This window comes from Saccoglossus kowalevskii, chromosome 21 (genome assembly GCF_978046115.1).
Source record: "Saccoglossus kowalevskii chromosome 21, keSacKowa6.1, whole genome shotgun sequence".
Taxonomy (NCBI): Eukaryota; Metazoa; Hemichordata; class Enteropneusta; family Harrimaniidae; genus Saccoglossus; species Saccoglossus kowalevskii.
In genome coordinates, this window is record NC_140661.1 from 15,837,141 (window position 1) to 15,849,929 (window position 12,789).

Sequence of the window (12,789 nt, forward strand, 5' to 3'; positions counted from 1 at the left end):
TTGGATGTGTGAGCAAATACATTTGGGTAATTTAATATTGTTTACTGGTTTTTAATTTCACTATTTCGAAAGTAAGTAAAATCCGCTAAATTAAAAAATTGTAAAATGACAAAAGAACTATTTTATATGCAAAATTTATCAAAATAGTGAAACGGTTTAATTGTGCAATGTAGTTACCAGTTATATACACTGTGAAGAATTCAGATCACCATGAACACAATCTATCGATGTTTTGCCGTATTAGTGTGTCGTTATCATTACAACAATGGGGGAGTCTTGTGTATATTGATAGGAATTTATATGTACTGATCCCCTTCCCGCCTCAACGGTAAGAGATGTCGGGAGGCAATTTTTACTTTTTTATATTCAACATTTGCAGACTACACGGTTATATTAAACCCATTATATGGTTATGAGAGCAAGATATTATTAAAAATTAGTATCTTGATATAATATCTCAAAATCGGTTTTTAGGTTTTTGGTTAAACAAATTCCAGGTTTATCGACGTACAACTTATTACCCACTGTTACATTGCTTATTCGCACATTCTACCAATCATGCTAGAAACTATCTGCTTGCAGTTACCTGGAAGACTGGGGAATAGTGTTGTCGTATTTGTAACATAATTAGAACTCAAACGTTTTTTTCCACATCTTTGTATTGAATTAACCTTTATACATTACTTATCTACTGAATACCCACAATTTGCGATGTATAATCCATTTGATATAGCGTCATTGAATATAATGAATCAAAACCATACTGCTTAACTACAAATCTAAATATCATAATTGTTGTATATTACACATTATATCATCACAGATAATGTTGAAAAATCCAAATATCTAAAACTGATAAAGATGTTACCACGTTCGTCCTTTCCCCAGTTATGGCATTTCTAATCACATCTATAATATGAACATATACAAATGATTAAGCTATATAAATTTGTGAAAGAAAGATATTACCACTGTAATATCTCAGCATAATGATTAATTTAAAACCGTGAAGTAAAGAATGTAATTTTTTTATAATCAATGTAATACTTTTACAAACAACTTACTTTTTGTCATTCAATTTCCAGCTTTCGCCAAATTCAAGAACGTCTTTGGCAATGCTACCATCTGGTTTCTGGAAGTCATTGCGAGTATCACCATCTGCATTACCCATTAGACCGCATAGCTTTCCATTGTAAAAAGAACCAGTGTAGGATACATATAATTCGTGCTTTCTGAGAGTCCAATTAAAAGTGAATGTCGTGTCTTTCGAAGTGAAGTGTAGTTTAATACCCTTATCTTCTTCCTGGATTTGTATAACTTTTGCGTCAGTCACCATTCCACCTGTACTTCCCTGTGAAATAAACAAGTGTTGTGTATCTAGCTATGATCTTTGAATTCATAAAAAAATGAATTAAATTATGTGTGGCACATCTCAATTCAACAAATTGGCAACTTACTGTAGTAACATCCAGTCCATCAATAATTGCGTATTGATTTCCAACAGTTACGTTGAATGCGATTGTTCGTGTTCTGACTTGGTCTCGCCATGGTGTACTATCTTCTCTTGGTTCAAACTTGCTTGTGACTTCAAAACGAGGGTTGTCAGTGCAGTCCCTGAATAGATAATACCAGCATGTGCCTTGGAATGTATAAGCACGCCCATCGAATGTCCTCATATGAGGATCACCGCTCACTCCATTAGGAGGACCTGATAGAAACATTTAAACACACGTTATGAATAATTGCTCTGCTTCTGTACATGAAATAAAGAAAATACAAGTGGAGAAACAAAATATGCATCTTTTGAAAATCTTATTTTTTATTCATATGAATGAAGGAGTGAATGAATGAATTAAATAATTAATTAACGGGTCAAACACCATACTCACACTCGCAGACTGCATTATTTTCTGCTGTTTTACAATCATAGTCATCCCATGTTAAATCGCTAGCCCTGTCAAATATAAGTTATTTGACTAAAATATAATTGCATAAGCCACAATAAATCACTATATCATCTTTCGCAATGTTTTACCAACGGGATTATCACGGGATCAATTGGTTATAGATGAGATTCAATGTGATGTAGAAACAATTTAAACGTTAACCCCAAACTATGTTTCGTCGGCATTATTCTTAACTATCATTGTTCGCGGTTACGTGATATTAATTTTGCCTACCTAATATCAACGCAGTCATGAGATCCATAGTAATCTATTGGTATGTTTTCAGCCCAGTTATTGTATACAATGTTTTCATCATCAGTGTAGTAAGTGAATCGCCCTTCGTGGTTCAGATCTGTTATCCCAAGCCAATAATAACCTAATAAAATAAAATAAAAACAATTAAATTAAATTAAATTAAATTAAATTAAATTAAATTAAATTAAATTAAATTAAAACGCCTTGAAGTATACCTGAAACAAGTACAGCTTGCAAAGCATCGTTTTCGTACTCAGATTTAGGCTGTGCTAATATACAACCAAGGGCTTCACATTTATCTTTTGCACCAGACCAGTTCATGGGCCCATCCAAAACTTTATATACGCTCGAAGGATCTGCATAACAAATAATGGACAATGATTAACAACATACCTATATAGCAATAGAGTGATACCCGCTTGCTGTACATAGTCGGTGTAGCTGCTGATACACAGTATGCATTTTGTGATACTAATTTTATTCAATTATATATAACTAAAGCCCCTACAGACTACAACGGCTTGCGACTCGAAATTGTTCACGTTGTACGACTCGTTGTATCCTGGTGCAGTGGTCGTTCACCTCTCGTACGATTTTATATATTGATTGCGACTCAAAGACAACACTTCTACAACAGGACGGACAAAATATTTTCGAAAAAAAAATTATCGCATGAGTGAGGCGCCAATTGTGAAAGGGGCTTAATATCACTGTATTGATACAGTGTTAAATGGGAACTAAATAGCGCCCACATGAGGTATAAACAAAAAAGAAAACAAAGCATACTATCTATCTGATTATATATAAACAACCTGGGGAGCCATAGATGGCTGGATTGGCCTAGGGAGTTTTGACTTTTACTTTTAACATGCCCACGTGCAAATACTAGTATTATGGATGTGCGAATGATCAAGACAGGCATTTTGTTTTTTTTCTTTTTCTGTCCAACTGGTTTCTAATAAATGCTGTTTCCAGTACTGCTCGCTGCTCGAGTATGCAATCCAATCCAGTTTGTAGGGTGGTGGTGGAAAACTTTTCGTTCATGTATTCTGTTCTTTTGTAACACAGACGCTCACTTGCTGTACTGGAAAATCAATGGGACAACTGTCACAGGAACGCCAAGCAGATTGTTCACCGACCGTATTTTGAAATAAAACTATCATCCGAAGAAGGGGCATCGTCGACGTCAGATAGACTCCCGTCACTCACACTAGACTGATCTGAATATTCGCCAAATTCACATTCTACCGTACATCCCTGAATATGTAAAATCGGTAAAAATGAGGGGTGGGCTTATACTCAAAGATGACCTCGGAAAAGATGATTGGGGGGGGGGTAACATTGTAATCATCTTACCACCCACTAAAAAATATCCAAATTATATCTTTCGTTCACCAAGCCAGGCTCGGGTAGATATTACTTCTTTTTGAAGAAAAAATGCGTCATTGATTTCCCTGCACTTTTACAATGAAGAAACAAACATGTTCATAATAAACACACATTTTATTACAATACGATTTACATACTGTCCGAATTTATCGTGTACAAATTGGTAGAGTCTGTGGGGAAACAGTCGAAGGCAAAATCTTTATCATTGTCTTCGTTTTGGGTGTTTTCCGTCATGTGTTTTTTTCAGCACGATTTGACCTGAAACAACGTCCGTCCTTTGACCTTACAGGTAACGTCTTTCATTAACCAATCAAAATGCTGTGTCGTACTGCCGACATTTTCCGATTATTGACGATAATTTTGTTAACGCAATGCGATGTTATATTGCGATATATATCACTAATTTCGACAAAAAAGGCGATTTATTTTCGAAAGGTTAATTGAGTGTGGAGGTAGTATTTAAACACCATACACGGTCGCCAACAGGTCACGTCGTTCCCACCTCGAGAGTCTCAATGAACACGACCAATTCCAATGACCAGTTTTCACGACTTGACGATCACATTTTTGGCGTTTCGAAAGCTACTATATGGATTACTTCAGTATTGCAACATCGGGGTTCATCCTGAGTAAACAAAAGGGTGCGAACCGTGTTGTGTGCGTTCGCCATGCACACTGATATTAATGCTAGTTTCCACATAAAAGCACGAACCAAACTACCTACCAATCACGATGCAAATTATACCCAACAAAACGCCATGGGCTTATAATCGGGAATGCACTAAACTCGTTAGATGTTTGGAATTAGCGGGGTGCGTGGGATTATACTCTGGCAGTGGTTTATGTTCGGGAAAGTACGGTACTTCAACGCAATTGGGCATCTTATTGCCAGATTACTGTGGTTCAAACGCATAAGGTTCTAACCCAAGTTCTAAATTGTATACAAGTAGTACACAATCATAGGCTGCATAAATGGCTATGTACAATGGCGTATACGAATGTGAACACATAATAAAACATCATAGCTTTGAAAAGTATCCGGGTATTAAATATGTTTGTTTGTTATTTACCCCTCCATGAATGGCCGCTATTGGCTTTAATTAATAGCAGCTATGATTAAAAAAAAACTAAACCACTGCAATTTTATTCCAAATACAAGTTTTGAATATGAACAACTATAAATTATGGCCTCATTGAGGTTCGCTTTAATATTAAAACCACGCGATACAATTACCCAAATTGAAGCATTGAAAACTTTGCATTTGCCAACACTGTGCACACATATGTATAGTTTCCGTATTTTAACTAGCCTTTGCCGTAAAATATTGATTGGTAGTTAGAACACGTTCTAAGTAATTGATTTCCAAACTGATATGAGAGTACTAGTGTCAATGTTTTCGTAACAAAGAGGGTGTACTTACTCCTTTGCTTGACGGATCTCTGTAAAAAATGTGAAACAAAAGAACTAAAATATTGTTTCAATGCAGTTTAAATGTGGTTATTGTAATTAAGTATCTCTTCATCAATTTTTCATTGGCGATCCAATACTAAAAGTGTTTTTGATGGGTTTCAAAAGTCATGGTAAATGTTTATATATTTGTGTAATAATTATGTATACGATCAATTTACATATCTGTGTACATTCTACGCTAGCAATGGGGGTATTTTTCAGCAAGACAATGTCGTGTTTTCGAAAACATTATTTTAAAAGGCATGTATTTATCATCAGCGAAATGGTGTTCAAATTAATCTAAAAAGTTTTAAGCAGACTCGCTGTACGTACGTTTACCTTGTAATGTGCATATCGTATCATAAGATGTTTTTTTAACAGACATAGTTCATGTATTAGTAACAAATGTGTTTGAAAATATCAACTGAACAAATTAAAAACTGCATAAATCACAAATCACAAATCATAACGTGTACGTATCATGAATGATTCTAATTTACTTAAAATGTAATATATACCAAGGGCGTTCAATAAGTTATGCCCCTGACCCACTTCCGCTTGTCTGATCTAGATGAAATCTTGCATATCCATGTTGCAAAAAAAAACAGCTCTGAAATAAATTGTGGTTTCTGATTTACAGGTGTTTAATCTGAGTCAGGTATAAAATGGAGCCAGTGATCCGTTTTTTGTATTTGAAAGGACGCACATCAAATGAGACTTTTGATGAAATTAAAGAAACTTATGGTGATGATGCCCAATCATATGACCTTGTAAAACGCTGACATCGTGAATTCAAGCATGGCCGGAGTCTGAGGAAACCGCTCCCGGACCTGGTCGTCCCTCTTCTGCCTTTGATGAGTCATATGTCCGTCAAGTTGAGGCAGTCATTTTGGAAGACCGACGCATAACTGTTCGCCAGATAGCCAAAGAGGTCAAGATTAGTACAGGGTCTATGGAAACTATCATTCATGACCATTTATATATGCATAAGTTGTCTGCCAGTTGGATCCCATGGTGCTCACACTGTTTCAGAAGCAAGAACGTGTCGATTGCTCGAGGATGAATTTGGAGATGTGCCAAGAAGATGAGTTAAAGTTTTTCAAAAGACTGATTACACAGGATAAATCCTAGTCAATGCAGTGGAAGCACTTGGACTCACCACTTCCAAAGAAGGCAAGGGTACAGCCCTCCGCTGGTAAGGTCATACTAACAGTCTTCTGGGACCAGGACGGAATAGTGATGACAGATTTCCTGGCAAAGGATACTACGATTTCAGGAGCCTATTACGCTTCACTTTTTTATGAAATGAAGAGAAGCTATCAAAATCAAGAGGCGAGGCAAGATCAGAAGCACGGGCGTGTGGCTATGAAATCCTCCCCATCCCCCTTACTCTCCTGACCTTGCACACTCTGACTTTCATTTCTTCCCAGCCATAAAGTTGTTTTTGAAAGGAAATCGTTTCACATATGATGCAGCCTTGATGTTACGACGTGGTTGGAAAACCAACCTGGAGTGTTCTACAAAAACGGTGTCCAGAGCTGCATCAAACGTAGTGAGAAATGCATAACTCTGGGTGGTTCCTATGTAGAGGAAGACTAATAACTGTGCCAAGTTTAATTAATCTTTTGCTATGGGAAATGGGTACGCAGCATTACTTAGTAAACGCCCCTCGTAACTTAATATTAGAGTGAACCTACCTCCTGTGGGACTGCTTGGGCCAAACTGGCAACCGCAAGGATCAGTAATAAACATAACATCATTGCTGCTTTTCCTATATTACTCTTAAATAAAAAATGTTGTGCAGAGACTCTAAACAAACAATCATGCAACTGATAGATTTGATCTGCTCGTTCGATTATAACGATTAGTTTTTGCTGACGCTAGTATTTGTATAAGCCATTTGGTAGCATTCCCATTGGCTAAATATATTATTGCACACACAAGCAACTTATTTTGCGCATGCTCATTGTCATTATTTACGTAGCTACTGCTGGTAATGATGTAAACCGTACACAGCTAATAAATACAATAAACATTTCTTTGAGTAATGCACACTACTAGGAAAAACAGCTAACATATTTATACAATAATTAGCACTACTTCGTGCTAAGGATGGCTTTTAATGGTGTGTATGTTATGAGCAAACATTATGTCTGAATCGAAGGGTTAGGACCAGCGACAATGCATTGCCACATGTAGGTCAAATATACACGTCTATTTTTTTCTGCGACGATTTTATTCAGTATTTTCATTATTTGTTCATTTTTTAGCATGTGATATGTACGTTCATAACATTAGTTTTTACTATACTAAGCTGCTCACAATTATATTTGTGAATCGGTGATTTGCAGTTAGTGCGTCAGTATGTATGTATGTAGTTGAATACATGCGTCACTGAGAATAGCTTCTGCAAAACCTGCAAAATATATGCCACTCATGTGAGTATAAAACAGTTACACATCATCTTTAATTACTCTGAGAACAATCAGGTTTACTTTGATTTGTACTCGTATTCCTGCCTTCCAAGGTTCCTGCATTTTTAAGTCTGCGATAACGCATATGCAATATGGCGGCCTCCGTCATAAGCTTTCACATGACAATCTGTTTGCAGTACTGACCTGAAATAATGACTTATATTGCTGGTTATAATATTGAAGAATGTTTACAAGCTATTGCGCATACTGCTGATCCTTGTAATATTATTGCTGCTTCCAGGATCAATGAAACATTTTTTAGGATCTACATTGAACCACTGGTTAAACCAGCGACTGTTTTTTTTCTGTCGGGAGTACTCCCATTCATTCCAAATTACTCAGATGTACAAAACATTCGATCCATACTTTTTGGATATAAACAACATGAGCTGAAACAACCCCACCCTTACATAAACGAATTTCCTTGTGCGTGGACCTTTATTTGTAATGGAAAAGCTACTCAAATATCTATAATAACGAACACCATGCACTAATTGAATCTTCTTCATGTATTATTCATAGTAAATACAGGGCCAGTAGTAGTAGTAGTAGTAGTCCCGAAGTAGCTATCCACATTTCCTTTATCAAACGGAATGAGTGATTTATTGATTAATTATTAGTTTATTCATTCATTTGCTCAGTAACCCACGCCGTCATATACACACGAAAGTACGTATCACTTAAAATCGTGATTACCAGTGTTTACTCAGGTACATGCCACATCGATCGATCATATTTTATTTGTACAGCTTATACAAATTTCCATCGTCATCCTTTTCTCATAACCCATGCTTTAGCTACACAAAAAACTAATCCTTTGTAATAAAACCTAAAGCACTATATTATACAAACAAAACATATTTCATCCACAATTATATGATGGAACATACGTGAAATACAGCTTATTCACATATAGCAATATAAACATTATCCATCCGAAGAACCATACACTGATTTATATAATTTCAGATCACATGATTTAATTTAATTTTTTTCAATGCTTTAAACAAACTCATGTAGTGAATTGTGAGCGATTATTGACAGTTGACATTTGTTTGACTGTGGTTGTGATTATATTATATAATTCAATATTCGTGTACATATTCTCACCTTTTCAATTTAAAATTCGCCGCTCTTTTGTCGTTCCTTGGTAACCACAAAACCACACAATCAACTGAATCAAAATAATACCTCCAGATTCCGATCACCATCCACGCTTTGACATAAGTCATCTCTACACTTCCTTATCAGATTCGAAAGTAAAACCACTGGGAATATTTTATAGACAATAAGAATCTAGGGGTCACAAACGTTACCAGAAAATATATAAAAAAATAATGTAATGTTGTGAACTTCTACAACAAAGTAAACTACAAATGCCCAGATTCAGAATAGTGGGATATGACATTGATAATGTTTACATCTACTGCATGCAAGTCAAACCCCCTGAAATACGGTGGCCCATATATACAATCGGCGAAGAATGACCAAATTTCGGCGATCAATGACGCATTGCGACGATCAATAACCAATTACGACGATCAATGACGCATTGCGGCGAACAATAACCAAATTGCGGCGATCAATGACGCATTGCGACGATCAATAACGCATTGCGACGATCAATAAAGCATTGCGACGATCAGTAACGCATTGCGACGATCAATAACCAATTTCAGCGATCAATAACGCATTGCGACGATCAATAACGCATTGCGACGATCAATGACGAACTACAGCTTGTGTAAGTAATGTTAGTAAAGAGCGCCGTCTATGGTGACATTGACGCGACGAACAGTGATCACGTGGTGAGGGCGTTTATGCGCCAATTGTACTCTCCGTGCCATTTCGTCGACTTTACTTTGACGATTGATCCATGCTTGATTCTGGTCTATTTATCGCCAGGATAATCGAAGATTGTTGTAGGTAAGTGCAGTCATACCATATTCTTTATTATGATTTATCTTCTAATAGTAATTCATATGTTATCGTAAGCACTGAAACAGCGTCTTTATGATGTGACCTTAATTCGCGAATGACTATGTGTGAGGTTATTTGAACTAAAAATCGCCCCTGACAGTGGAAGAGATTATGCTTTGCTTCTACTGTTATCAGATGATGATGAGAATCTATATTTTTCATATGTAATTTGGAATTATTTTGAGTGATGACTCAAGGAAGACAGTGATATTAGGGTCTCATACTTTGTGACAGATTTGGTGTCATTCCCGGTGATTTATAAGTGTATTGACTTATTCAACGTTAAACCTGTGTATTATATCGTGGTGAGTATGCTGCATGATGCATGTCTGAAGAACAGAGAGACGAGTGGCTGCCTATCGGTATATTTAATTTATTTTTTGATGCATTTAAACAATAATTATGAAAATTAGCATCTTCTTATCATTTTACTGTTATTTGGCAGACATGGTATTTTTATATAAAGTGAGACACCAATATCAGCGAAGAGCAGATGATGAGCTGGCATTGGAAGTTGGTGACATTGTGAAGGTTCAAGGGCTTCCATGGAAGTTTAGGGGGATGCCAGAGAATCCAAGAGGATGGTTAACTGGGGTTAACCAAACTTCTAAAGAAGAGGGTTCATTCCCTAGTAATTTTGTGGACTTTATGGGCCAAAATACTTCCCCTAGGCCCCCAACACCCCCCTTACCAGTGAAGGAAGGACAGAAACGTAAGTACAAAGTATAAGTGCAGGCATGTCATAATTTTCTTTTGCTTCAAATTAGTTACCGCATCAATTGTGTTTTAGTCCAGGAATTGGCTGTGTGGTCAGTTCTGTAAATTGTCAATTGCAACCTGAAGTGCTGCACCTAAATTTTAGAATTTCTTTTTGTAAAATAATTTTGCAGCAATTAACATATCAAGCAAAAGCAGGGATGGCAATTTGTACCCCTCGCTATGTCTGTATACATGTCCTACTGATCACATTCTATATATATATGAAATACAAAAGAATTGACACTCAACCCTGGTTGGTCATGGTAGTTGATTGTCATTGTTGTTAGAATTGACAATAAACAGTACAACACTTTCGACTAAACTAATTGCACACAATCTGCCATTATGTGACATCTGACAATTAACATTATGTGAGTTGTCTGTGATCATAATTCATTGACTCCCATGTGCGAAGCACAAAATGGGAGTCTTTGCAGTTAGTGTGTGTGTATGTGTGTATGTGTGTGTGTATGTGTGTCCGACTGTTCCACTGCTATCTCAAGAACCATACATCGGTTTTTGATGAAACTTGGTGCATAGATGCTCTGGGCCAATGCGCAGATTTGATTAGGTTTTGGTAAAAATGCATGCTCGTTAATTACCTAATTTGCATGATAATTAGCTAATTTTTAGCTGTTCTATGACTGTTCCACTGATATCTAAAGAACCACTCATTGGATTTTGATGAAACTTGGTACATAGATGCTCTGAACATATGCGCAGATTTGATTAATTTTTGGTAAAAATCCGTGCATATTAATTACCTAATTTGCATGATAATTAGCTATTTTTTAGTGGTTCCATGACTGTTCCACTGATATCTAAACAACCACTCATTGGATTTTGATGAAACTTGGTACATAGATGCTCTGAACTAATGCTAGGTTTTGATTAGTTTTTGGTAATAATCCGTGGATACTAATTACCTAATTTGCATAATGATTAGTCAATTTTCGGTTTTTCCACTGATATCTCAAGTACTAATCATCACATTTCAATGAAACTTGGTACATAGATGTCATACGACACTGCACAGACCTGATAGTTTTTATGGTAATATCAGTACATATTAATTACCTAATTTGCATAATTAATTAATTTTCAGCATTTGATATAAGTAGTTAGCATTATATTTCAATGAAACTTGGTACTTACATACTCAAGGACTATGCAGAGATTGATTGTTTTCGATAAATATTTGTGCATATTAATCACCTAATTTGCATAATTAGTTAATTTTCAGCTTTTCCATGGGTATCTCAAGTACTAATCATCGCATTTCAATGAAACTTGGTACATAGATCCTTTAGGACTATGCAGAGACCTGATTAGTTTTAGGGTAAATAATTGTGCATATTAATTACCTAATTTGCATAATTAATTTTCAGCTTTTCTACTGATATCTAAAGTACTAACCATCACATTTCAATGAATCTAGAATTATGCAGACCCAATTAGTTTCCGGTAAATATTTGTGCATATTAATCACCTAATTTGCATAATTAACCAACTTTCACACTGATATCTCAGGTACTATACATCACATATCAATGAATGTACATGGATGCTGTAGGACAATAGACAGACCTGAATAATTGTGGGTTAAAATCTGTACATATTTATTACCTAATTTGCATAATTAACCAATTTTAAGCTTTCACACTGATATCTAAAGTACCGTAAAAACTCCAAAATTTCGACCGGTTTTAAATAATTGGTGTTAGAAATGTGACGTGTTTTTAGAGTCAAAATTAAGGTGCATTTTCGGACGGTCGAATTTTTCAGAATAGAAATCAGCAAAAAAAAATGGGGATGATAGACAGTGTGCTTCATTAGTTTTTAAAAAATGCAATGTCCGTCAATTGACGTAAACTTCCTCATGTTTCACGGTAAAAGCAAAGGTCGTGGCCGAGTTGTAACTCAAAATCTAAACAAAGTCATCAATCAGTGAGTATTATGACAAGCAAAACAAAACATCAAGACGCGGAGAAGAGGTCAGCACAACACTAATAGGTCAAAAGACAAAGCTGTCTCGCACTACCTAGGAAAACTTGCGAATGTTCGAAGTACAGGTACCTATTGGACAAAAGATACATGGAAGTTTAGCAAACGATCTCCCCGACCCAGTGCAATGTATCCGGTTAGAATCAAAGCTCACATGTCCCTTATTTGAGGGACCAAATTCTGCCGTAAATTCGCCCTTGGATTAAAAAATAAAATGGGATTTAAGAAAATAAAATGGGACTTTTAAGGTGTATTTTGGCGTCATTTTTCGAACATTTCAATCAATCCTGCCGGCTAAAATAGAGTCTAAGTTTTTCCGTAGTCATTGACGTCTGTCTATTCAAGAGTACACGTGTATGACTTTTATCGTGACTAGCGTGAGCGGGTAAGCTTCCTTTCGAGAATGAGCTGTTATCACTGTGAACAATGTTAAATTATTCTTCAGATGACCAGTTTATTTTTTAAAAACAACTAATTTTTTTATTTAAAAAAAATCATGCCGTTTTCGCATCAAAATCCAAGCCAAAATATC

At 35.9% G+C, this 12,789-nt stretch overlaps 1 protein-coding gene across 1 annotated transcript; it reads right to left on the reverse strand.

Annotated features, from left to right (window-relative positions):
• Positions 1 to 641: 641 nt before the first annotated feature.
• On the reverse strand, positions 642 to 2,522 carry LOC102804369 (alpha-tectorin-like). Its single transcript, XM_078009681.2, has 6 exons — positions 2,417 to 2,522; positions 2,181 to 2,322; positions 1,890 to 1,954; positions 1,458 to 1,708; positions 1,065 to 1,351; positions 642 to 909 (listed from the first exon to the last, which is right to left on the reverse strand). The coding sequence occupies exons 1-6, from the start codon at positions 2,520 to 2,522 to the stop codon at positions 900 to 902; spliced, it is 861 nt and encodes a 286-aa protein (XP_077865807.2). The 3' UTR covers positions 642 to 899.
• Positions 2,523 to 12,789: the final 10,267 nt, after the last annotated feature.